A 26,552-nucleotide genomic window follows, 5' to 3' on the forward strand; every position below is an offset into this window, starting at 1 on the left:
CATGAAATTCGCCCCGTCTCTCAATGTGGAGAGAGGTATGCAACAGCTTTTTTCCCCCCAGTTATGAATTCCACACACTGGGTTTTAGACAAAACAAAACAAGTTTATTAACTACAAAAGATAGATTTTAAGTGATTACAAGGGATAGCAAACAGATCCAAGCAGATTACCCAGCAAATAAAACAAAACACAATCTAAGATTAATATACTAAAGAAATTGGTTACAATTAGCAAATTCTCATCCTAAATGATGTTTTAGGCAGTTTGCAGAGACTTGCTTGCAGCTTAAAACTCCAGATATTCCTTTCACAAGCCAGATACCTTCTAGCCTGTGCTCAGTCCTCCCCACCCACCCCCAGCTCAGTCTCTTTGTTTCTCAGGTGTTTCCAGCAGCCTTCTTTCTTGGGCAGGGAGTTAGTGAAGAACAAATCACGATAATGTCACTCCCCTGCCTTAAATAGTTTTTGCATATGGCGGGAATCCTTTGTCTCCTAGGGTGGTTCCCACCCCTGGTTAGTGGGAAAATACTAGTATTTTCATGAAGTCCTGTACCAGGTGACTTGGTTACATGACCCTGCTGCCATAACTCAGAGGCTGTTTGCATGATCCCCAGGAAGACTTCCCGATGGGAGATTAGTATCTTCAAAGACCTGTTTTCCTAATGGCACTTCCCAACTGACCATCCAGACTGATTGCATTCTGTCTAGTGAGCATTCCCTAGGTGTAAAATACATTTGTAATAGATGCATAGGCAATATTCCTAACTTCAGATACAAAAATGATACATGCATACAAATAGAATAACCATATTCAGTAAATCATAACCTTTCCCATGATATCTCACATCACCCATCGTGCATAAAATACATCTTAGTTATGCCATAATCGTATCATAACCATATCTCCATGAAGAATATGGGGCGTAATGCCACACCTTCTTGCACAGATCTTCCCAATACTGGTGAATCTGCATGTCTGGAAACAACCCAGCCTTTGTTATATGTATCCCAGGGTGGCACTTCCCCTGGGAGCTGGTGGTGTTCTTCACACCTTCTTCCGAAGCACCTTGGTACTGATCGCTAATGGAGACAGGACACCAAACTCAATGGATGACTAGTCTGATCCAAATGTGTCAATTCCAACATTCCTAACTGATCAGACACTAAGCAGTTCAGATTTCTTTCAGCATGAATAACTGTGGAATGGATGATAGAATGTGGTCTTTTGCAAGTGGAGGGGGGAATCTTTTTTCAAGTCCCTGCATCTCCCACATGCCAAGTGAGTGCCCTAAACACTAGGCTATAGAGTCTCTTTCTCTCTCTGGCCCAGTGACTGTTTAACTATTTATACAAAGTGGAAGAGCTCTATCAGGAGAGAGACCCACCTCAGAATAGCCAACAGCCAGGGCACTCTTCTGAAATATGGGAAACTGAAGTTCCAGTCCCTCTGCTGAACCAGGCAGAGAAGGGACTTGAAACAGACTCTCACCTATCCCTGGTGAACGCCATAACTATTGGGCTATTGGCTATTCTGAGAGTTCCTCTCCACAGCTCCCATGAGAAACTTCAGAAGATCTCACCCTGATGCAGAGTGGGAACAACTTTCAAAATCTTCAAAATTTTTGCATGGAAGAGAGAATTGTTTCCCACCCAGCTCCAAATTTTTTTTTCTAGTCTTTAGACCTTGGCTGCAGCACTCTGGGCCACCATGGTATGTTGTATCTATAATCCACAATGGATCTTTGAGATATTTTTGACTTATACTTTTTCAGTCTTTGCCCTGGGGGAACCAGGATACCCCTGGAACCCTCTCTCAAGTTCAGAGTTCTCAGTGAATGATCTGTATACTTCCACAGAGAATGGGGCTGCCATTATTTCAAGAGGCATAACAATTGCAATGAAGGTACCTGAGCATATTCCACTAGGAACTGCATAATTGCAAATAAAAATGTATTAAAGGAAACATATTTTATAAGATGCATAGCCTGTGGAACCCACTGCTTCAAGATATTATTGAGGCAAACAATACTGTAGGATTCACGAAAGGATTAATACTTTATAAGAGTAAGAACAACATCTGCAGTTACACTAGCTGGGGTAAACTTTATCAGCTATATTCACCCTCCTTCTTCACAGCATAATACCAACAACTAACTGGCTCAGTTTAGAAAGAAACTTCTCCTATAGGCATGCTATTGCAAAATTGTGTCGCATAAGGGTTTTCATAGAATATTACAGTTGGAAGAGACCTCAGGAGGTCATCTAGTCCAATCCCCTGCTCAAAGCAGGAGCAACAGCAATTAAATCAGGACCAACACCAACTAAATCATATACCTCTAAAGCATTTGGTTTCGGCCACCCTTGCAAATTGGATACAAGATTGGACAGACTACTAGTCTGATGCAGCATGGCAATTGCTGTATTCAATAGCACCAAGATGCTGTATTACAATAGCATTGTTAAATAAATAATGTTTAGCAAGCCAAAACAAAGACATTCAATAAGGCTGCTGCTTCTAATGTCACTCTTCTCTCTGTGCTTAGAGATTGTAGAGATCTTTTGGCAGTGCTCTTTATTGTAGGTAATACAACTTTTTATAACACTCAGGCACCTGGAATGAAATTCACCCCTATTCAGAGAGCCTACACACTACATAAGTCAACTGGCCCTCACACAGGGTTATTTGTGGGTGGAATATAAGCCTTAACCCTTACTGCACTTCCAACTTTTTAGATCGTTTTGCAATTCAACCAGAAGCATACGGTACAAACTACAGCAAATATACGTGAAACCCAAATTCCACCAGTGTTATGTGGAGTGTAGTAGGACAGTATGCTATCTAATAAAGCTGCTCACCCAAGGTATTTCCACCAGCCTGGAACACAAGCCCCCCACCTCATTTTCTGAGCTGATGCAGAAGCTTGTTCCCTGTGCTTGTTGCACCAAGAGCTGCACACCTGGAACTGCTACATAGCAAGAAGCAGCCTTTGGCTTATCTGTACTCATCTTCTTCCAGGAAAAAATCTGCAAGGTTGCTTTCAAACTGTAGCTCTCAGGCTCAGGGCAGTGAGGCTAGTGATGGCTCTGGGTTTAATCCAACCATCCAAACAATCCATTGCACTGTGTATTAAATTGAATTTTTTTAATGAATAAAATATGATTCAGGCCAGTAAAGTGGATATTTTAAGTGAACTCTAGTTTTACTTAGGAGACTGTTGCAGGGGACAATGTGGGAAAGTTCCCTCATCTCCTCTGATTTCAGTAAATTTCTCCCTCCAACCCAGATTGAACAGTTAAGAAACAATAATAATAATAATTATTATTATTATTAATAAAGTACCTCCTCCTAAAATGCTGAGCAGGTAAAATATAATCTAAAGCCAACAGTTAAATCATAGTGCATAGGATACTGAATAAAAAACTAACTAATAGAAAGCCAAATGATGTGGGTTTATTAATATGAAAACATTGTGAGAGAATCACAAACTCACAGGAGACAATTAAGCCCCACAAGGACAGAGAAAGCAATTGTTCATTTCATCAAATTCCTAAATATTGAACTTGATGTGTTAGCTGCACTCGTGTCAGGAGTTCTCCTTTGGGGCTTGTCTTCACTAGACATTAATTTAGGATGCAAATGTGAGGAGTCATGTTAGCTTACACAATGATGACCAGAACTTTGTGTCAGTAGTCATGAGTAAAAGCTAATGTTTGTTTCTTATCCTGCAGGTTCCCCAGGCCAGAGCCCTGTACAGCTACAGAGGACAAAACCCTGGTGAACTGAGGTTCAATAAAGGGGACATCATCATATTGCACCGACAGCTAGATGAAAAATGGTACCTGGGAGAGATCAATGGGGTTAGTGGGGTTTTCCCAAGCAGCTCAGTGCAGGTTATCAAACAACTTCCACTGCCACCACCCCTGTGCAAAGCACTTTACAACTTTGATCTGAGAGAGAGAGATAAAAATGAAAATAAGGACTGCCTGACATTTCATAAGGTAAGGTTGTCTGTCTGCCAGTCAGGGACCGGTATTTGAACAGCTGGGTAGTTTCTCAACCTTGGGTCTGTTGTCAGCACCATAGAACCTTTTTATAGATCTATAGAACCTTTCATCTAAAGATCTCAAAGCACAATACAAACAAGAATTAAACTTCCCAGCACCTCAATGGGATAAACATCATCCCCATTTTGCACATAGATAAACCAAGATGGAGAGGTTGAGGGTGGGGTTTTCAGAAGTCCTCAGTGTTAACCCAACTCTAACCTAGCATTGATGTCAATGGTTGAAAGTCCCATCTAAGTGACATCCCCAAGGACACACACTGATATTTAGAAAATGAGTGGAAATTTGACAGAGGTGGAAACAGAACCAAGAAGCCTGATGTTTAGTCCGTTGCTTTAACTTCTTCACAATGCCCCTTTAGTCAATTAACTAATAACTGATTAGCTGCATTATTCCCTAAACTATGGGAGGGTTTGCCTTGAAAGATGCTTAGTTATATAATAAAAATGGCTTAATAGTCAGGGGACAGAGATTATCTATGCACCTTCAACATACATTAGTGAAGCAACACCTGCATGCTTCTACAGACATTTGCCATCTGTCCTGGTATTCTACTGAAATTACAGGACTTGCATTTATTCTTTTTAGAGTAGATACTTTTCAAGATAACTGTGCTTCACAGCAATGTCAGCACTTCCTAGTATATCAAAATTAGGTGAAGCATATTGAATCTAGCTGAGAAACCAATGCCTACGGGATCTGATGTCCTAACAGAAAAGTCACCCGTTTTTCCTTTCACTTGGCAACTCAGCCCCTAGTGCTGTTGCTAATTAGTGACAAAAACAAGCAGTTCTCTAGAGGGGCTTAAGGAGAAAGTTAAGAGGCTTGATGGATAGGGCTGGGTGAGGGGAAGGCTGGGGGAAAGAAAGTTCAAATATTCAAAAACCAGCTGTTATCTCAAACTGGGATGGGGCGGAACCAGAAGAGAAAGTAAGTTGCACTGAAGCATCTGCTGCTGCTCACTTTGCATTGTCACTTTAAAGTGTGGTTTCTAATATTGCTAACAATAACTCAGGGGACATGGGGAGCCAACAATATTTTTTAACTGCAGATGCTTTCCTCTCTTTCATGCCGTCTGGTTTTGTTTTCTTTTTTGCTTTATTTGTCTTTGTTTCACTGCTTACTCATTCTATTTATTTGCTTTTGGAGACAGCCTTCATTTCCACGCCTACAGTTCAGTTAGCACACAGAGCGTTATCGTACATATAAAACAGGCAGATGTTTCTTCGAGGAGGGGACAACACACTCACATCCTCGTGCCTTGCAACGTTAATCAGACAGCTCACATTGTATGTTCTCACTGAAGGACCCCAGCTGCTGCAGTGATTCCCTTTAATATCACCCATCAGGCTGCACGAGGTCGCTGAAGCTCCCTCTGTGCACCCAACCGCAGCAGGAGGATTCAAAGCTCAGCATACCCTGCATAACCTCCTCTCTGCTGCTCTTTTCCCCTCTTGAGGTTATTTGCACCCCAGTGGGTGCTAGTAGTCAGCAGAACTCAGGCACTGCCGTTGTGACAAGACCCATATGGGTGATGCAAGAAAGGAGAGGTTCTGTGCACCCATGCAGAGTGAACCGCAATCTGGCCCTGGATGTTTATGCAGTGATTTGAGAGTCACAGTCCAGATGACAAGTGCTATGAAAGTGCAATGTATTATTATTAAAAAAAATTTGGAAAAGGGGTCTGATTCTCCCCTCTCCTTTGTCTTGTGGAGTCATTTACACCTGGGCAAAAGGAAAGCAAAGTTCTACCAAAACTGTAATGGAATCCTCATCTACCCACTTTGCATAGATGCAAGTGATGCAGGCCAGAGGGGAATTAGGCCAAGACCATTCTACTCTCAATTGGAATTAGAGTAAAATTTGATTGATTCTCAAAAACTTCAAATTAATTCAAAGGGAAAAAAAACATGAGTTTGGTTCCATGCATTTTTGGACCTATTCTCCCTGCAGGTATTTTCAGTCGATCAAATACAAATATATTAAAAATGAATAACATTTCATTTCTGCTGGGTTGCACAGAAAATGGATCTTTCCAAAGGATTTTTAGCCACCAGTCAATATAAAACTAGTTTTGCTGCAGAGTATTTGAAGTACTGCAGGTCCAATAATATTAGGGTATTTCAGTTCTTGAAATATTGGTTTATATACGAGTTTCTTGGCAGTACAGTGCCAATTGCCTGGAAACTTATAATGGTTTATATTTGGTACATATCTGAATTGCCATTTTCATTATTTTATTCATGCATGATAATTAAAGAAGAATTTCCACATGAAGGAAGTATTTTAAAAGGTCATCAACTCACTTGCTTTTCATACATTTTCCATTATTTTTGTTAAATTCCATTGTTTTAAGTTAAATGCACGCTAAGCGTAGAGCTGAATACAGATGGACTTAAACATGTACTTAAGACAAAGTATGTGCCAAAGAGCTTTTCTGAAGACCTGTGTTCTCTACAATGGACATACCTCAGAGGCTGCTTAATGATTTTGTTTTGCAGCAATTACGGGTCAAACCCATCTTTACACATACTATCTGTCTATCCCAGACGGGAAGGTTGGTAACAATATACTTCTGCATTTCAGGGCGATATCATCACAGTGATTAGCAGAGTTGATGAGAACTGGGCAGAGGGCAAGTTAGGTGATAAAATAGGGATCTTCCCCATCTTGTTTGTGGAGGTAAGTGCAGCACATTCAAAAACACTTATTCAATCCATTACCACAGGAAGCAGTCAACATCTGTATTCACTCCCACCATGCTGAATGATGCTCCTCATGTGATCCATGATCCTGGAGGGTATTCTCTGGTTTCTGTTACATCTCATTTAAGTGAAGAATGGTGGTTGGAAGCTAAGGAGATACTCTCAAACACTGCCTTGTCAATGTATCTCACCTCCTAACTGAAGGGACCGCAATTACCAATGAAGGGGTAATTCAGTCTTTATGGCCTATTCAGTCCTTGGCATTTTGCTGACACTATGAATAAGGGTGAGGGTCACAAGATGGGTTTTGTGATGTTAATAATTAGAAATAGTTGCAAAATGTACATTGAAATTCTGTTTTAGTGGAAGGAGGGAGAACTCTTTCAACCAAACTGAACATTTTCATGGGGAAAAAAAATTCATTTTTTGATCAAAAATTTTAAAAGTGAAAATTCTCAAAATTATTCATCCAAGTTCCATTTTGTTTTGTGTTGTTTATTGGGGGGGCATTTTCTTTCACATTCACTGCCCCCCTTGTCATCATTTCCCGTGCGGAAAAATGAAAGAGGGTTATTTTTCCCCATCAAAATGACATTTTTCAAAATTTTATTTCAAACATATTTTTGGCAAAAAAAAAAAAAATCCAAAAAATGTCATGGAAAGTGTTCATTCCTTGCTAATTTTTTGACAAATTAGAATTGTCTTTTTTGATCAACTCTATTAATACATTTCCACTAGGAACTGTAATGAGATCAACCGACTGATTTTCCATAAAGCACAAAACATCTATCAGATAGTAACAGACTTAAGTCACTACCAACCTGCCCCAAATTCAAAGCAGAGATTTAGAGAAAGAGAGATTTAGAGAGATTTATTGCATTATCAATCTCCTTGGCCATCTAATCCTTCCCCAGCCACAGTATTTCTTGTTTAATACTGAATTGGTCATTAATGATCTCCCTAAAGTTTATCTTGGGCTATAAACTGTAAATGGCAATCCAAATACCTAGACACAAATGGAGATATTATTAAATTAATTACAGAAAACATCTGTTACTTATTCCACAATTACTTTATAGACAGACACTAGTAAAAATATTACTTGAAGTTCTAACAAATCTTGTAAAATGTCTCTTCTTTTCATGAAATAATTTTGACTCAAGTAATTTCTTACTTAATCTGGCATTAGCTGGAATAAATTAATTATGGCCACTGGGGAATTAGAAATTAATTATGGGAATGGAAAACCTGGGGCTAGTTTGGGAGATACTGGACTTCTTTTGGCTTTGGCTTTATAGACAATGATCAGATCCGTGTACTACTTTAACCAAATACCTAGTGTTAGGGGAATTCAGATAAATGGTTTTGGTTTTAGACTCATCTCTAATTGCTTACAGAAATTACAATATTATATATAACACTTATTTCTGTAAGTAGTTGGAGAGGAATCTAATATCACACACACTACCTGTTTTAAACCTGGTTTTAGAACGTGTCTTTGGGATTGAGGAGGAGAGAATATAAAAACAACCTATGCTTTTAAATGATGATACTGTAAGGGCAATTACCTGTTCCATGCTAGATTGATTATTTTTCATTCTAGGCATTAGGCATAATGCTTCAAGTGAGTGGGAGAGAATCTCAAAGTTTTGCAATTCTTTAATGTCAGCAGTAAATCATGATTAATTTCTTTGGCAGCCATTGTGGTAAGAAACATTGCCACCAAATGCCCTTTGCTATTAATATTGAGGTACTCAGCAGTTTCAAATAAATCCTGTTGAAATACAGGCTATTTCTACACTACAATTTATGGTGGCAGAACTTACGTTGCTCAGGGGTATGAATAAACCACACCCTGAGTGACATAAATTACACCAACATAAATGCCGGTGTGGACAGGGCTATGTCGGTGGGAGAGCTTTTCCCACCAACATCGCTTCTGCTGCTCATTGAGGTGGTTTTATTATGCCAATGAGAGAGCTCTTTCCCGTCAGCATACAGTGTCTTCACCGGTGCAGTGGTGCCGCTGCAGCACTGTACGTGTAGACATGCCCTTAGTCTCTATGCAAACTGAGGGTCTGACTCTGATCCCCTTAAAATCAATGGTAAAAATCCCACTTCTTTCAATGGGCGCAGGATCAAGCTGTGAATGTTTTGGTCTAAACCGGGGTGGGCAACCTTTTTGACCTGAGAGCCACATCTGGGTGGGGAAATTGCATGCAGGGCTGGGGCAGGGGGTTAGGGTGTGAGAGCGGGTGCAGTGTGCAGGAAGGAGCTCAAGGCAAGGAGTTGGGGCAGAGGAGGAGTGCGGGGTGTATGAGGGGGCTCAGGGAAGGGAGTTAGGGTGCAGGAGGGGGGTGCAGAATGCGGGAGGAGGCTCAGGGCAGGGGTGCAGGGAGGAGTGCGGGAGGGGGCTCAGGATAGGGGGTTGGGGTGCAGGAGGGGTGTGGCAGAGGGTTGGAGTGCAGGCAGGGTGATCAGGGCAGGGAGTTGGGGGGCAGGGGACAGGAGGGGTTCGAGGTGCGGGCTCCGACCCAGCACCACTTACCTGGAGTGGCTCCAGGATGGCAACAGCGCACACCAGGACCAGGGCAAGCTCCCTGCCAAAGCCCTGAGGGATCCAGAATCCAGCCCATGGGCCATAGTTTGCCCACCCCTGGTCTAAATTGATCTAATTGAATGGAGAAAACAGCTTATAAAGCTAACGTCAGTATGGACTTCTCCATATGAACGCCTTCATGTCAGTTGGAGAGACTTGACCCCCTGCTGTGAAATGCACCCAATCTTGCCAACAGAAAGCAATTAAGAAAGATGTGCCCATTTGTCCATTGTAATTTGGTGTTCCATTTATCATACTGTGTACTGGAGCTGAGTGGAAGAAACCAGCTGAGATGCATTCTTCTTCATCTCTGTGAGTCTCAAGTTTTGACAGAAAAGGAAGCCAAACCTTTCTGTGAGACTTCAATGGAGAGAGAACCAGACATACAAGCTTAATCAGATGGTGTCTCAGTGACAGACTTCTTCCAATCCATTTTAATTTGGTGGTCAGCTTTGCGTTAATTATGCCTCTGCGATTTGTCACTGAAAATATAACAAAGTTGAGCCACTCAATTGCAAAGATTAACCATAATATGTCATCTGAAGCCCAAACTCAGCTATGCTCCTTGTTAGGATGAGGTATAAAATGTGGGTCCTATGCTCACTGGGTTTGGGGTCTATGCAAAGCTTAACTTCTGAGATGGTGCCATAAAACTTCTCTTCTTTCTGTCCCAGCCAAACATGACTGCAAGACAACTTCTACAGACAAAGAAAAGCCACCGATCCCCCTCATTTAAATATTCATCACCTTTAAGGACAGCCTCTCCCAGAGCAAAAGGCACAGAGTCACCAACCTTCCGCAAGGTGTCAGAATCTAGAAGGAAGAGCCTGAGACCATTCTCTATCACGAGTGCCTTGAATTCACTCAACAGGATGGTCCACCCACCCACAGAGCGGCAAACACTGGAAATCAGCTCACCAGTGCTCATCAGCTCCAGTAATCCTACTGTGGCAACCCAGAGCAGCGAGAAAGTGGAATTCCCATATGGCCCTCCCGTCCAGGTAAATGAAAACCATTCATGTTGCTGATTGTTGAGCACATACATTGTTGGCTCTGCAAAGAATAGGTTGAAAAGTAACTTCTAGGTGGAAACATTTTTCACTATGCAGATAGCAACCTGAAAAGCCAAAGCTCAAATTAGCATTAAACAGTTCTTTTAGGCTTTTAAACATTTATATCTACAATGGTTTAAACTCTTTTTCACGGCTTAGGGCAGCTTTCTGTAAATACGACAGGAAGATGATAAAGGTAAAAGACTCCTTTTAAGGATTGCATGTTAAAAAAACAGGAGAGAGGGGAGATGGAATGCCGGTGCTAGAGACGCCTACAAGCCAGTGTGTCATCCATGAAGTCAGGGACTTCTTCCCTCCTTTGGAAATGGAAAGCTCTGCCTCTTGAATCACAGGTGCCAATGTGACTCATAAAAGGGGAGATTAAATGATCAGAATGACGACATTGTTTGCTGCGGGGGCGGAGACTGAGAAGAAAGAGGGTTTTCTTAAAAAATAAAAGACTTTCCAGTTTGGAAAGTCTGGCATGGGATGTGCATTCCTTGGGCAATTAACTGAGCCTCAGTTTATTTGCAGAGAAATGTGTACCACATAAACTATGCATGTGTGGGCATGCACACACACACACACACACACACTATTATGGGTTTGCTTTATGTGAAGGAATAGTCCAAACAGACAGAAACGAACAATATCAACAAAATAGAAGGTAAAATTAAAAACATGGATGGGCCAAGTTCAGAGGTGCCACCTCATTGATGCTTCTAGCCCCCCACACAGCCTCAGGTTGTAAATACTGGTACATGTTTGCCTAAGTGTTGCTGATGATCCATTTAAGACCCTGTTTCCTGCACTCACTGTGCTGCTTGGACTCCTAGGGTGATATTCTGGCTCCACTGATGTCATTGGAATTTTTGCCATTGACTTCAATGGGGCCAGGATTTCTCCCCTAATGACTTCAGTGTGAGGTTAGCCCCTGTGAGGAAGGACCTGCAAAGTCAGATCTCAAGTTATCATGTTTAACGAGGAGTTGAAAGTCCAGCTAGGTTAATGAAAAAGCAGCAATTCCTTAGGGAACCTTTCAATGGCAGTTGCTTTAAGGGGCTTCTCTCCTGTCTCTTTGCTTGAATGTCAAATGTATGTAAACTTGTGGGGCTTTTTATGTATTTATTTATTTAAATATCTTGGTCACCTTTCCAGAGTTCTAGGAACCTTCTGGCAACTAGAGCTATGTTTACACAGGAGTAAAAAACCCATGGCTGGCCTCAGTCAGCTGACTTGGGTCATAAGGCTCAGGCTCTGGGGCTAAAAAAGCACTATGTAGATGCTCAGGCAGCAGCCCAAGCTTTGAGACCTTGTGAGGGGGGAGGGTCCCAGAGCTCAGATTCCAGCCCGAGCCGGAGAACACCTACACAACGATTTTTAGCCCTGCAGCCCAAGCCCCACAAGCCCAAGTCAGCTGACCCAGGCCAGCTGTGGCCATGTACACATATTCTAAAGCACTCCATTAAAAGCCCAAAATGTGCAATACGCTATTTTAATGCAATAGTTTCTCCTAAAGGCAAATTTTCCACTTACGAAGCTTGTCCACAAAAATTAAAAGACACGCTACTCGGTCATGTTACAACGCCCTGCCCTCCCCCTACGGACGCAGCCCCGAAATGCTGGCAAGGAAAGATGGGTGTTTCAGCATGCCTGCCTGCCTTGAAAAGTTACCAAATCAATTTTATCTGGTAGATTGCAGAAGCTGTACTGGCTACTTTCACTACAGAAGTTACAGACTGTGAGACTGACCTCGTGCAGCAATTTTCAGCCATAAAAATCCACTAAAGGTTCTGTAGTGTGCTTTGACAAACTTCCCTTTGATAGACTCCTGTTTGAATCAGGAGTTTGAAACAGGTTACATTAAAACGCACAATGGAACTTTTATGTGCAGTAGTAGTATCTAGATAGCCAGTTAGTGCACCACAGGCTAGTGTGCATTGTAGATTCACACCCTGGCTTGCCACACACTGACTTGCTGCGTAGACAAGCCCTAAGATACCCTGTTTCAGTATATAAGCTGGAGAAAGCAAGAAATCCTGTAACTTGCCAGCTAAAAAGAGTGGAAACTATTATTTGAAAGCCAACATAGTGTTAATGGAAACCCGTCATTATTGAGGGCCAAATACTGCAACACTGAATTAAAAGGAAGTTTTGACACTGACTTCAGTAGGCAGGGATCAGGCCACAGGTGAGCTCTGCTCTAATGATATAGTAAAAAGCACCTTCCAGACAGTTAAGAGAGGTGGTACTAGAGTAATGAACTCAGACTTTGCTAGCAATAAACTTGATGCCCTCTGAAAGATTATCTTAGCCTATCAAGCTAAATACAACTTAGTGAGACTTATCTTTTCTCTTGATTACACATGATGCCACCTGCTTTCCTCCTCACACACACGTAATTCACTCTCCTCCATTCCATGACTGTTATGAAGCCAGCTAGCAAAGAAATCCAATCATCCAGACCAGAACCCTTTTTCCTTTGGAAAGGAGTCCACGTCACTCTGCTGCCTGATCCCTTTACTTCCAAAGTAGGAATTGCAATAAATTTTCATGGCAGCTTAGGAGTCCTTGCCTCCTTCTAAACCTTACCCCAAGATTGTCCCAAGACAGACTGAATTTGGGACTGTAATGGTGTAACAGTGTTATTAAAATACACCTTTCAAAATAAGATCTCTCCTTTTCAGGGAAGCGAAAGATCCCAAGATCCCCAGTCTCTGAGCAGAGGTCTCCACCCTGCTTGTTAACTGATCATCTGACAAGAAAATGGGGTTGTTAAGATTTATTTGGCACCTTAAGGAAGCTGCCACGGTTTTATGAGCTTTAAGCCAGTTCTTGATAGTGCAGTCGCTATGCAAGAAAACCCAGCAGGCATTTTGTGCTCAGCAATACCTTGCACAGCGCGTTGGATGCTAGATCCTGTATTACTGTGAGTGAAAGTGAAGCTTTACAACAGGGTCATCATTCAATTGAAATTGTATCATGGCTTATGAACCCAATGTCATTTCACTGAAAATGTCTTTCTGTGAACTACTGTCAACAGCATAAGCCATAGTGCAACTATGTTATCTTGTTGCCTTATAATGGCTCTTAATTGGCTTTTTTTCCCTAAGCCAACCTTTATTCCTGTAGGTTGGTTTACTTGGCTGGTGTTTGTTTTGGAAAGGGGATGCAGATGGCATCATGTGTAATTTCATTTCAAGCCTAAACTTGTGGATGGCCAGTTTATATCCATTTCTTCTTCTATCAATATGGGCTCTTAACTTGTCTCCTTCCCTGGTATTTATCGAGATCAATCATATCTCCCATCAGTCTTCATCTGGTTAGGCTAAACAGCCAAGCTCCTTAAGTTTCCTCTCACAAGGTAGGTTCTCTATTCCTCTGATCATCCTAGTAGCCCTTCCTTGCACCTGTTCCAATTTGAATTCATCTTTCTTAAAACACAGGAGACCAGAACTGCACACAGTATTCCAGATGAGGTTTCACCAGTGCCTTGTATAATGGCAATAACACTTCCCTATCTCTACTGGAGATAACTTGCTAAATGCATCTTCGGATTTCATTAGCTTTTTTCACTGCTGCATCACATTGGCCGCTTATAGTCAGCCTGTGATTCACCGATACACCCAGGTCTTTCTTCTGCTCTGTTGTTTCCAACTGATATGTCCCCAGCTTATAGCAAAAATTCTTGTTGTTAGTCCCAAACTGCATGGCCTTGCACTTTGCACTATTAAATTTCATCCCATTTCTATTACTCCAGTTTTCAAGATCCTCTAGATCTTCTTGTGTGATAGTCCGGTCCTCCTCCATATTGGCAATACCTTCCAACTTTGTGTCATCTGTAAATTTTATTCGCATATTTCCACTTTTTGTGCCAAGGTCATGAATGATAAGAGCCAAAGTTATAGATAAAATTTGATGCTAGATCATCATGTTGGGTAAACTTTTTTGAAAATCTGTCCTTGACTCAGGTGCTGAGAACTTTTGAAAATCTGGTCATCAGTGCATCCCCTAAAATGTGATTGTATCCTGACAACTGTCTGTATACAAATGGCATTGTGTGGTGGGGAGAGAGTGTTCTGTGTTCAGATTTAATTACTCCAGATCAAACATGCTCTGTTTGCAAGTAGACATATGTGGGTGGGAGTTCTCCTGCAAACTCAGCCTGGTATCTGAGAGTCATGAAAGGTTCTTTCCTTCTTGCACATCATCACTGGTAAAAAAAAAAAAAGTTCTCCAAGCCAATTAATCTATGCAGCTCTGTGGTCTGCAATAGGTTTGCAGAGGTGGAATTGACTGAAACTCAATAAGTCATTCTGTTGACGATGCACCAAAAGGAACCAAACCCACAGATCAGTCCCTCTTGGTGTGCTGGGCCCTCAGGCCTAAGAAGTGTAAAAGTATATTTCTATCACTAAAGTCAGCAGATAATGCTCTGAATACATAGAGGGAGCAGACTGGTTGATTTAGAAGGAGCCAGTGTCTACGTCCTTGCTATTCAGAGCAAATGGGACTTTAAACTTTCCTCTATACTTCACCTGACTCAGTAAGTATTCAACATTGAACCAAGAGGTTGACGTCCAGAAGGAGCTTTGCGTCTGAAAATCCCTTACCCCAAAATATCACTGTGGAAGGCTACAGAGTAATCAAACAGCTAAAAATGCCAGTGATCCTGGACAACCGATTCCTACAGAACAACTTCTGCGAGGCACTGACCTAGAAAGAAAATACTAGGTACTCTGAATCGAACTCGAGCTGGGGTAGCAAAGACTGGTGACAATACAACCAAGTGGAATCTAAGGAACGACCCCAAATGTGAATGTGGAGAGCATAGGCAAGCACTTGAACACTGCCTGATACAACAGTCCTTGTATTCCCAGGGCACTATTTGAGATAAGTGATATCATCAGGCCTTGGCTGCAGCTTTAGAGTGACCAGTATGATGATGACCTGCCTCTATAACAAGAGGCACATGTTTACTACAATTAGATCTGGTATTTTACCCAACTGTGTCATCCACTTAAGTATAATTGGTATCATTCTAATAGTATTAAAACAAAAAAAAAAACCAACAATAGTTTGTATATTGCAGTGTCATCTCTGTGCATGTTGCTGTGAAATTAAACCATAAGTACCTCAAGCAAATGCACACACACTATACAGCAACACTGGAGCTCAGATAAGTGCTGGCCTCCAGCAGGGCAAGGAGCCTAGGTACTTCCCTTAAGGGTAAGTCCAACTAAATTAAAACAGGTCCCACCTCCTTATAATGCTCCGTTGTTACATCTTACTGGAAATTCCAGTAGATTTCTTCAGAATCCTTCGCCTGGAGATTTTGCTTTGATCTATTGCCTACTTGGCCAATTAGAACCAGCTGAAATTTCCACATGCCGAGACATGATACAAAATAGGCCCCAACACCAAAGTCAAAATCTGAGACTGGATGCAAAACTTTGCACAAATTTGAGGCTATTCAGATCCATCTTTATGTTGTAACTGACAAGTGACAGTGGAGGTGCTAAACCCTGAAATTTATTCACTAGAGATGGGCCCAAACTCTTGCTCAGAATCCCCTTCTTCCCCTAAAACTTTAGGGAAGCTTGAATCACTCTCTGAAATGGAAGCATTAAGGAGGTGCATTCCTTGAAGCATTCCTGGGCTTGAAGCATTCCTGAGTTTAGGTGTGGGTTTTATTTGCTTTCTTAACTCAGTAGGGAGCCTGTCAGTTTCCCCAGTGCATGTGTAGAGACTGGTGATACCTCTGCCTTGGATGGTTGCCTGCAGGAAACTGGAGGGTTACATTGGCTTGTTCTGTTTGACTGCAAGCCTGGGAATCTACCGTCAAGACTTTCATTTGCAGCTTCAGAAGGTTTCTTTGCAAACAGGTTAGTTTTCCCTTTCACCAACTCTTTCTTTTATACAATCTAAACTGAAGCTTTGTCTCCAGTGCAAAAATAGGTCTGTTTTTACATCAAGATAGGTAACTTGAGACAGCTATTTCACTGGGAAAAAATACACCTAGTTTTGCAGTGAAGATATAGCATAACCTTTTGCTTTGTTTGGAACAAAAAAGATTATTGGGGCTACGGTCTTATTGTATACACTATATAAAATAGATGAGAAAATATTAGGGGAACCATGTAAGTTCCTAAATGGGGGACAGACTGCATATGTAGTACAGATAAACTAGATGGAGAAGGGACAGAAGATGGAACAATATTCACCTCTCCCTCTTTCACACCCTAGTGGAAGCTTCTAGCTGTCCTCCTAAGATGAGTGCAGGAAACATGCTTTTCTGCTATAAGGGAGGAAGGATGGGTTTATTTAGATGGAGCAAAAATTCATCACAGAATGAAAGACAATGGGTGAAAGCATTAGGACCGCCAGGTACACTGGCAAATAGCCTGAGTCACCTGCACGAGAGCTATGCATCATGACAGACATACTCCCTTGCTGGGAGCTAGGGAAAGTCCAGTATCTGAGGCGTCCATTTGAAATACAAAGCATTTGGGATCACTCAGTGCCATGGGGCACCACACCTCAAAACAGGAAGCTTCTCTCCTTTCAATGAAAGAAACTGCCCTAGTCAGCATCCTTCTTCTCTGTCTGGGCAGCTGCTCAATCCTAGGCTGGAACAAGTTGTCCTGAGTATGATCTCTGGTGAATTTTGGCCTTTGCAGCAATACATTGTCTCAGGCAGGAGTCCAAGTAGTGGGTTTGTGAGACTCAAACAAAAAGAGTAGATTGTGGGCAGGCTCACAGGCATCTGAGTTAGCAGAAATTGGGATCACAGAGGGAAAGGTCTCAATCTCTATACAATTTTGGAGTGGGGCAAAGTAGAGGTGAAAAAAGAATCAGTTATTAGAAACTGAAAAAACAAAACCCTATTATATCTTCCCCCCCACCCCCACCCCCCGTCAAGAACTCCATCCACTAGATAAATGTTAAGATTATACTTTGAACTGGTCATAAAATAGGAAAATTGTTCATGAAAAACTTCATAAAACATTTGTCACCTTTTTTCGCCATCAAATTTGGGGATTCACACACACACACACACTTTTTTTTTTGGCCAACTGTCATTATGCTACATTTGGCCTCAGTCAAAAGGCCACTAGATTTATTACCAGTGCCTCCTCACAGGCCAGTTAGAACTTCAGTATGGTCCTGAAGGAAGCGGACAACAATCTCGTCCATGAAAAGACCCCTCTTCCCTCCCCACCTTGATAAACAGCTGGATTATGGAGGTGGAAGAGAATTCCAGTCTAAAATAAAGGCATGAGAGGAAAACCCTCTAGCGTCCAGTCTCACTCCATTACTGCCTCAGTGCCTCCAAAGGAGTTGATGATGCTGGAAGTGTGGGAAGAGGATCAATCCCTAATCCCAAGCACCGTTAAGTAAATATGTGTATCTTTAAAACAGAGGCGGGGTCTGGTGGGGGTGGGAAGGGTGACACAACACAGCACATACCAGCAAAATAACTCATGTTCGAAAATCCCCACTGGATATCTCTAGTGTCTCCCCAAATCTGCTCTACCTGACTCACTGGCACCTTTACTGTGGAGGATCACGTCAGACTCATTTCAGTCCATAAAAGGAAATGAACTGGGAGAGACTTCTCTTATCAGCTCTCCTGCCATTGCCAGTAATTGCTGGCACGCTGCAATGCTCTCCCTTCCTTTTACTCTTGCCAAGCCACTCAGCCTGTAGGAGCCAAACCCAGTTCTAAAAGATTCTGGCCTTCTTTGCCCGGGCATGCAGTGAGCCACAAAAAAGCCATTGTTCAGTCACTGATCTCAGTCCTTCCCCTCCAATTCCACAAGAAGATAAAAGAAGCTACAGGGATCTCTTGTTAAACTACTACACTCATTTCCAGATCCAAACCAAGCCCATCCTGGCAAGTCGGGTGGTAGCAAGGTCAGGGAGCACTTAGCTCGAGGCCACTGCTACCCTTCACCACTAGTCAAGTGGGTCAATGAAAGTGGAGGAGCTCAAGAAACGTGATGGCCAGCATCACATTTTATATCATATGTTGTACAAACATGTAGGACTTGAGTTTCAGTTACACTAAGGCCACTTTATGCTGTAAATTGGCAGAAATGGCCCCCTGCAAGTATCCCCATACTAAGAAGGCTTCCTGGGTCAGTGTGGAGCTGGCGTAAGGGCTTCACTTCAGCGCCCAGTGTAGACAGCATATTGAGGACAGATGGCAGGAGTTGAAGAGAGGGGGTGGGCCACAGACCAGCAGAGGACACAGTCAGGACCGGCTCTAGGCACCAGTAAAGCAAGCACATGCTTGGGGTGGCACAATTCCAGGGGCAGCATTCTGGCGATCTTTTTTTTTTTTTGCTTGGGCAGTTGCACTCTCAGAGCTTGGGGCAGCAAAAAACCCAGAGCCAGCCATGGACACAGTTATTCCCTGCTTTCAAAGGTGCACAGGGAGGATCCATGGGTAGCAGAGCACAAATGGACAAATGGTTACAGCAGCCCTGAGGTTGCTCTTGACCTACAGCAGGTTGGAAACTTTTTGATTAAACTTTTTTCATCAAAAGATTCAGTTTTGACAAAACTGAAGTACTTTGTGAAACCATATTAATTTAGATAGAGGTTTCTTAGATCCAGGGTGGACTTGAAAGAGAGAGAGAAAGATCAAAAACCTGACCTTTTCAGTCCAAAAATGGATGTTTTGACACAATTTTCTTTTCATTCCAATGCAGAACTAAAACAAAATTTCCAAACCTCAAAAATTGTCACAAAACAGAATTGTCATTAGAGATGGCTGGACACTTGTACCAGAGGCTGGACAGTTCCCCAGGGCGAGAAAAGATTGCTTAAAGCTAGCTGTTTCCTTCCCCACTTCCACGCATGCCCAAAGCTCAGAATAGAGGAAATGAAAATCAGGGCTGATATGCTGCAGGGAATGAGGTTGGTAACGCAAAAAGCAGTGCTTTCTTTTAAGTCAGTACTCCACAAATGCCCTGGGCATGGTACTAAGGGGGGGGGGCACTACTGCTGGAATTGTTAGCTTTGAGATGAGATAGGAAATTAAAGCTCTGACCATTTTCATCATTAAAGATCCTGTGGCCCTTTTCTCCAGAGTAGGAGGATGAGTCCAGGTGGCCTGGCAAATTCCAGCTTAAATGCTTTCTGCTGACCTAAACTTCCCCACATTAGCAGAATTGCAGAAGCTATTCTTCACTCCCCCTCCTGAGAAAAGCTATGCCACATGAATGGTGCAATATGGCTTCTGTATTTCAGCTTGCAAGTGGCTGCATTTTAGAGGTGGATGAACTGATTCTTGTATTAGTTTCATCCCAGAGCAAATGTTTATGACCAAGTTATAAAGCTGCAAAAGGAGGCTATAATTAAAACTCTTTAATGAAGGCTGCCTATCACCTCGTTCAACTACTTGTGTCCTGTCTTTGAAGACGTGCCAGTACACTGCCTGCTCTATGCCATCTTGAGTGCCAGCCACCAAGAGTACAAGAGCTCTGTCTCTGAAGTATGCTGTGTTGTAAATGTAAAGAGGGCAAGTGGAATAACAAAGCTGAACTTCATAGGTAGAAATTAAGAGAGTGGAGAAGGACATGAAATCACCTGTATAAAAGCCTGTGGTTTGCTGCTGTACTGCTGTTACATACAAGGACTGGATCACAAAAAGCTGCCAGGGTGCCAGCTTATAAGAATCCCAAGATACACAGATGAGGGTCTTAAATAAATGAGACCTTCATGCACCAGGGTTCAACAGCACAACCCGTTTGTTATTCTTTCTGAAGTGAATTTTTGTTCCTGTGAATTTTTGTCCCAGTGCACAGAGCAGGTCCAATGCCAGGTGGCGCGATGCTAGCTTCTCCCAACCACCCTATGCAATGGACCTCAGCCTCCCCATCTGTACAAGAGAGATAATAAAATCTCCCTGCCTCTCAGGGTGAAGTGAGACTTCATTAATCTCTCTGTGTCTATAAAGCACTTGGAGAGCCTCCAAAGCAAGGTGTTAGAGAGGTGCAAAGGGACCACCTTTGAAGGAGAAAGATTTCATTCTCCTTGTCTCATTTAATCATTTGCCTAGCAACTGCAGCCGGTCAAAAAATTTCTGCTGAAATAGTTTTTCTCCTCCCGCAAAAAATTTGATTTTCAACTAAACAAAATGTTTCATAGAAAGTGTCTGCTTTCTGAGGAAAATTTCAACTTTTTTCATTCAACCAAATGCCCAAAGATCTACAGTTTTCCATTTGTGCCAGGAAAACAAAATATTTCAGTTAAGACATGCCACTGTGGTGCTGATGAGAGTTGTAATTTGGTTGCCTTATGTCTCCATTCTCCCCTATGGGCTGGACTCCATAGCCCCACTACATCTCCTAGGATGCACCATAGCCAGGAACTCCCGTGATCCATCAGCTCCCCTCACCAAGAAAGGAGACTATGGTGTACAATGAGTGATGCTGTTTGGCAAAAAAGTCCACGCAGTAGAGGAGAATGGGACCATGGAGCACCTGAACTACAAATTCCTATGTGAGACTGGCAACATTTCTAAATTAAATTATTTTGTTTTTTTATTTTTTGCCAAAAAGTCAAAGAGGATAGGGAAAAAAACACATTTCCCAACCAGGGTAGGACTAAGACCACCAACTCATTTAATCAAAAAGCTATTTGATGGCCACACCTTTAAATCACTATCAACTTTAACTGACATCAAACTGGCTACCTAGAGGTAAAAGCCTCTGATCGCATTAGCTGTACCCTGAGTCCCCACCCTGTCCTTCAGCATAGAGGTGCAACAGGTTTGAGTTTGTAGCTGTAGATTTTATTTGATTGGTAGAGCTGATCCTATTTGTCAAAGTATAAACTTACAAAATAATTAGCTGAATAATCACAGAGCCCTTTAGGTATTTGTTATGGGCAATAGTGGAAGTATCCTTGAGAGATCTGTACAACCCATCTTCCTAATTTCATTTCCTATAAGACATATATTTATAAGAGGTATATTTGAGAGAGACCCTAACCCGACTGCTCCCATCCCTCTTCACTGGTCCAGATAAAACAGCTGTGTTGCTCAGTGAAGATTTTTCTCTGAAGGCAAGCAAGTGACATCAGTTATCTGCTTGTAGCTAACAAATTACAGGCTGGTTTTGCAGACTGCACTGGCTCGGAAACAAACACTGATAAGAAAAATTAGTGACATAGCCTCTTGGGTTGATGACCCCCATCCACAGCCTGTCCCTTCCCAAATTAAAATTAATCAGCTCTGTTCTGCAGTTTCGTCTCCTCAGAGCTGTTTATCAAGCAGCATGTGACAAAAGGGAGCCCGTGGAGGATATCCCAACACAGACACACTAACAGACAGCTGGATATGGATTACCTGCCAATGGCATACTAGCATACTGCTGCAACTCATGCAAGAACAAGGTAACCAGGTCAAAACGCCTTGGGGTTCAAGCAGACCCCAAGACTGAGGGTGAACAGAGCAGTAATAACCTGCTTTCTCCAGATTCCACTATTTCAGCACCATTTCCTGCTTCCTCCTGTTAAGCACATTGCTCTTAAAGGGTTAATATGTTTAAGCCCTGGGTTGTTACAAACAACAGGCAAAATTCTGCTTTCAACTACAGGCAGGCAACCACGCAGTGTACTGGCACTTCTTAAGCCAGTGGGATAAAACAGAGAATGGAATTTGCCCCAAAAGCCCTTTCCCTCACACAGGTAAGTGTTTGCCTCTTACCCCTACGTGAGAAAGGAAGTTTTGTCCACACCATTACCATGTAAGTGAGGCAGAGCTAAAAATTAAATACAAAATGCACACAGTACTTGGAAAAGGTGGAGATATGCAAATAGATAAGAAGGAAATAAAAACTGCTACATACAAGAAAAGTTTGGCTTATGAATGCTGAAACATAGCCAGATGGTGAATCAGTAAGTTTTTATTACTACCTCAAAGGTGAACAGTTCTGAGGTTGGGCTTACTATTAGTCAGCTCGCATATGTAAGTTACTGCATCTTGACTAGATGTGGTTTAGGGCAATGACAACTATTAAGGTCCTCTAACCTACGCAAATATCTTACTTGCCAGCTACCAAGTCATAGGCGGTCTTGTCTAATGGTTAAAGCAAGAGTCTAGCCTACCACTTAGAGCTGAATCTAGATGGGGCAGCTCCAGGAATAAAGCCAAGGGTCAGCCAGGAGTCAGAAACCAAAGCCTTAGCTGCAGGATTAGCTGGAATCACACTCAGAAGGTGGAGCCAAGGGTCTGAGGCGGGTGTCAGAGGTCAGGAAGGAGCTGGAGCAGGAGCAAGACTAGAGACAGTGGAAGCAGGGGCAGAACTGAGTGTAGCTGCAGGCTAGGAAAGTATTGAGCAGCCACTGGACTGCTGCTGCTGCTAGAGAGGCTTGGTATCACGCTGCAGGTGTCTGCAGAAAATCAGGTGATGCAGTCAGACAGTTTCTATCAGGATCAGCTGAGCTCAATGGGTTCCCAAGAGACTAGGTCTGCTGCAGGCTGGATCCTGACAGTACCCACCCCCCCTTCAAGGGTGCCTACTAAGGACCATAGGACCTGGTTTTGGGGGGTATTGCTGATGGAAGGCACATATGAGTTCTGGAACATGGACTTTTTCTTACAACTCCCATGACTCCCTTATCCATCAACAAATTAACCAAATCAGGGATGCTATTGTGCTGAGTTGGAATGTTGTGAACTGGGCAAAGTCTAAGTCCAGGAAATTGTTGGAGGCCCCCAAAGTCCACAAGCCCCCTCAGCTCAACCTCCGATATGGTGGGATGTTGTAGCCAGAGAGGGAGTTGGAGGGCACTAGCACAGTGTCCCTTCACAGCTGGGGTACAAGTTCCTGGAGTGAGGGGGTGGGGAAAACATAAGCTCAGCCAGACCCCTTTATCAGGGCTGAGGCCTGAAGTCTTTCTAGTCAAGACACAGCTGGATTCCTCGCACGGCATCCCAAAGTGTGGTGTCCAAATTCCCCATAATACAGGCATATCCCCAAAGCAAGATGCCAGCCCTTTTCTGCATCAGAGGCAAGGCCGAACCCAGCTGATCTTCCTGGGCCACTGTAATCTTCCTGGGCTACTGAGAACAGGAGAGGGGACTGGGGACTCAACTCTCTCTCCAGGAGATGTTTGGTTAAGGGGTCATCGGTACCTTGACCAATCAACTTGACCAAGACATCCAGGATGGATAGTGGCTCCACCCGTGCCAACTCATCCTTGATTTGCTCACTTAGGGCATAGTCGGAAATGGTAGCGCTGTGCCACCTCATTCCATTTAAGCATTTGCTGCTAGAACTCTGCAACAAGCTTGGTGACCAACCTATTTCCCCGACTTGGCCCCCGAAGCAGGTTCTCGGAGGATCGTGTGCAATTTGGATCATCAAACAATTTCCGTAGCTCAGACAAACACTTGAAACTGTCCCAGCAGGGGTCTAGAAGTCTCCAGAGGGGAGACACACAGGCCAACGCCTCCCCAGTTAGCAGACTAATAATAAGTTCTACTCGGGTCTGGTCAGTAGAGAACAACTGGGGCCGAAGCATAAACAGGACTCAGCATTCCACAGAACTTGTTATGGTACCCAGCAAACTTATCCAGGATTGGAATCTCTGACTCCCTAGAAGTCAGGATGGCAGCTACTGGCAGGATGGCTTGAGCCCATAGAGCTCCAAGGCCATAACCTGGGCCTGTAGGGTCTGCAAGATCGAACAATGTTTAGCAGGAGCACAGTTGCCTCTTCAGAATCCATCTAAAGGGAAGTCCAGCCACTTACCCAACCGTGTTCAATCTTTTGAGCTGCTCAGACTGTCAGCAACCAAGTCATGAGCGGTCTGGCCTAGTGATTGAAGCAAGAGTCCAGTCTGCCATTTATTGCTGAAGCCAGATGTGGCAGATCCAGGAGCAGAGCCAAGGGTCATAGCTAGGAGTCAGAGACTAAAGCCTAAGCCAAAGGGTTAACCAGAGTCGCAGTCAGAAAGTGGAGCCGAGGGTCTTGGCTGGGTGTCAGAAGTTGTTGGGGGCTGGAGCAGGCACAGGCTGGAGCAGAAGCAGGAGCAAGGCTAAAGGACAGTGGACCATGTGCAGCTGCTGGCTAGGAATGTGTTGAGAAGCCACTGGACTGCTGCTGCTCCTATTGGGTTCCAGGAAGGGGGCGGGCACAAGCCCGCCCGTTGCTACAGGACCCTCCCCAGCCTGAGGGGAGGATCCACCAAGTCCAGGAACTCAAATAATTACGGGGGACAGCCAAAAATGTAACAGGGGCAGGTGTGAAAGTCAAAGGGTCAAACAAAGGGAACCTGAAGAGGACACGGACAGGGCCGGCTCCAGCTTTTTTGCCGCCCAAAGCAGCGAAGGGGGGAAAAAAAATAAAACAAACCTGGTTGAGGTGCCGCTGAAGAGGGAGAGAGGGACTGCCGGGCCCGCCGCCGAATTGCCGCCAAAGATCCGCACGTGCCGCCCCGATGACGGATGGAGGGCTGCCCCTTTCTATTGGCTGCCCCAGGCACCTGCTTCCTTCGCTGGTGCCTGGAGCCGGCCCTGGACACCGAGCATGGACTGCTGCTGCTGCCGCCACTGCAGAGTCTAAATATCAGCTTGCGGGAATTGGCAGCCAATCAGGTAGCACAGTCAATCAGACAGCTTCCATCAGGGCCAACTGTGCTCCTTTGGGTTGCCAGGAAGCTGGATCTGCTGCAGGCTGACACCTGACATTGCTCTTGACTGGCTTATCAGAAGCCAACAGTAGGGTTGTGGTTTTTTTCCCGGCCCTGTAATTTCATCCTTTCTTAGCAAGTCATCTCAAAGAAAAAAAAACAAAAAACGTTTACACTTTAAGAAATTGATGACCATAATAGAAAAGATTTCCAGAGGTCTCTGATGAAAACATTCAGAATGTCTGTAACAAAACATCTGAGGACCAGCAAAATGTATTGTCCCTTGAGCAGTTTCAGAGTAGCAGCCGTGTTAGTCTGAATTCGCAAAAAGAAAAGGAGTACTTGTGCAAGCTGTAGCTCACGAAAGCTTATGCTCAAATAAATTTGTTAGTCTCTAAGGTGCCACAAGTACTCCTTTTCTTTTTGTCCCTTGAGCGAACTTGGCTCTATATTAACTCTTCTATAAATCTTGACATTCTTCTTAAGAGGAGCCAATATCTGCCTATCTTTCTACATCATCCAAAACCCTCCCATGCAACATATGACACGACAAGATTACTCTGTTTTTACTGAATCATCTTTAAAGGCAGGATATCGAGGCATTCATAGCTGGGAAGAGCGTGTCATTTTTGTCTGGTGGCATGAGGATGGGAAGTTCAAGAATTAGAGATAATGGATGTGTGGGAATATGCCTGCCTTAACCCATGTCAAGTACAAAATGCTTCACACCAAGAGAAAATGTGGGCTGCTAAATACTAAATGCTAAATAAGTTTAAGGACCTTACCTCTAGTGCATTTGTTGAATCCCACTGTACTCCTTAGAATATGACAATCTCAGGATTTCTCACGTTGGCGGGATAGGGGCATGGAAACAGAGGAAAGAACCAGAGATACTTTTCAATGCCATAAATGTTAGGAGTGAGCCTAACACTGTTCATGACTGGTGCTAAAACAGACATGGCTCTACTCACCAAAGAGGCAAATCAGAGAAGCTGAGAAAAGAGGAAAACAGATCATAAGTTACTTCATAAGATAATCTTTCTGGCTAACGGGCTTGTATCCCTTTAACTCACGACTTTTTTCTTCAAGGGGCATTGCAGGGAAGAGACAGTGACCCATTTATTGATAAAAGCTTCCTGAATGTTCACAGGCAAGTCCCTAAGGGTACGTCAGCACTGCAATTGGGGGTGTAATTGCAGCCCCTGTAGACATACCTGTGCTAGCTTTAATGTAGCAAGGTCAGGTACCAGTAGCAGTGAAGAAGCAGCAGCATGGGCTATACAAGCCCACCTGGGTATGTACTCAGGCAGCTAGCCTGCGCTGCTATGGCTTTACTGCTATTGCTATATGAGCTAGTTAAATTAAAGCTAGCTTGGTTATGTCTTGGAATCACACCCCTGACTGCAGTGGAGAGGTATTGTTAGTTTCTCTGCGCTTCAGTTCCCCAGGAGAGGATAACAGCATAGCCCTAATGTCACCGGGA

General features: G+C 43.3%; 1 protein-coding gene and 1 long non-coding RNA gene across 2 annotated transcripts in view; one reads left to right on the forward strand and one right to left on the reverse strand.

Annotated features, from left to right (window-relative positions):
• Positions 1 to 26,552, forward strand: part of SH3RF2 (SH3 domain containing ring finger 2) — a 76,857-nt gene that overhangs the window by 31,723 nt on the left and 18,582 nt on the right. The window contains exons 3-5 of the mRNA XM_038412530.2: positions 3,729 to 3,998; positions 6,651 to 6,746; positions 10,043 to 10,369. Coding sequence (XP_038268458.1) covers positions 3,729 to 3,998; positions 6,651 to 6,746; positions 10,043 to 10,369 — 693 coding nt within the window. The remainder of the gene's footprint in view (positions 1 to 3,728; positions 3,999 to 6,650; positions 6,747 to 10,042; positions 10,370 to 26,552) is intronic.
• On the reverse strand, positions 130 to 26,048 carry LOC122461239. Its single transcript, XR_006283099.1, has 3 exons — positions 25,855 to 26,048; positions 24,793 to 25,213; positions 130 to 717 (listed from the first exon to the last, which is right to left on the reverse strand). It is a non-coding gene; the product is annotated as an uncharacterized LOC122461239 (long non-coding RNA).

This window comes from Dermochelys coriacea, chromosome 8 (genome assembly GCF_009764565.3).
Source record: "Dermochelys coriacea isolate rDerCor1 chromosome 8, rDerCor1.pri.v4, whole genome shotgun sequence".
In the NCBI taxonomy this organism is placed as follows: domain Eukaryota; kingdom Metazoa; phylum Chordata; order Testudines; family Dermochelyidae; genus Dermochelys; species Dermochelys coriacea.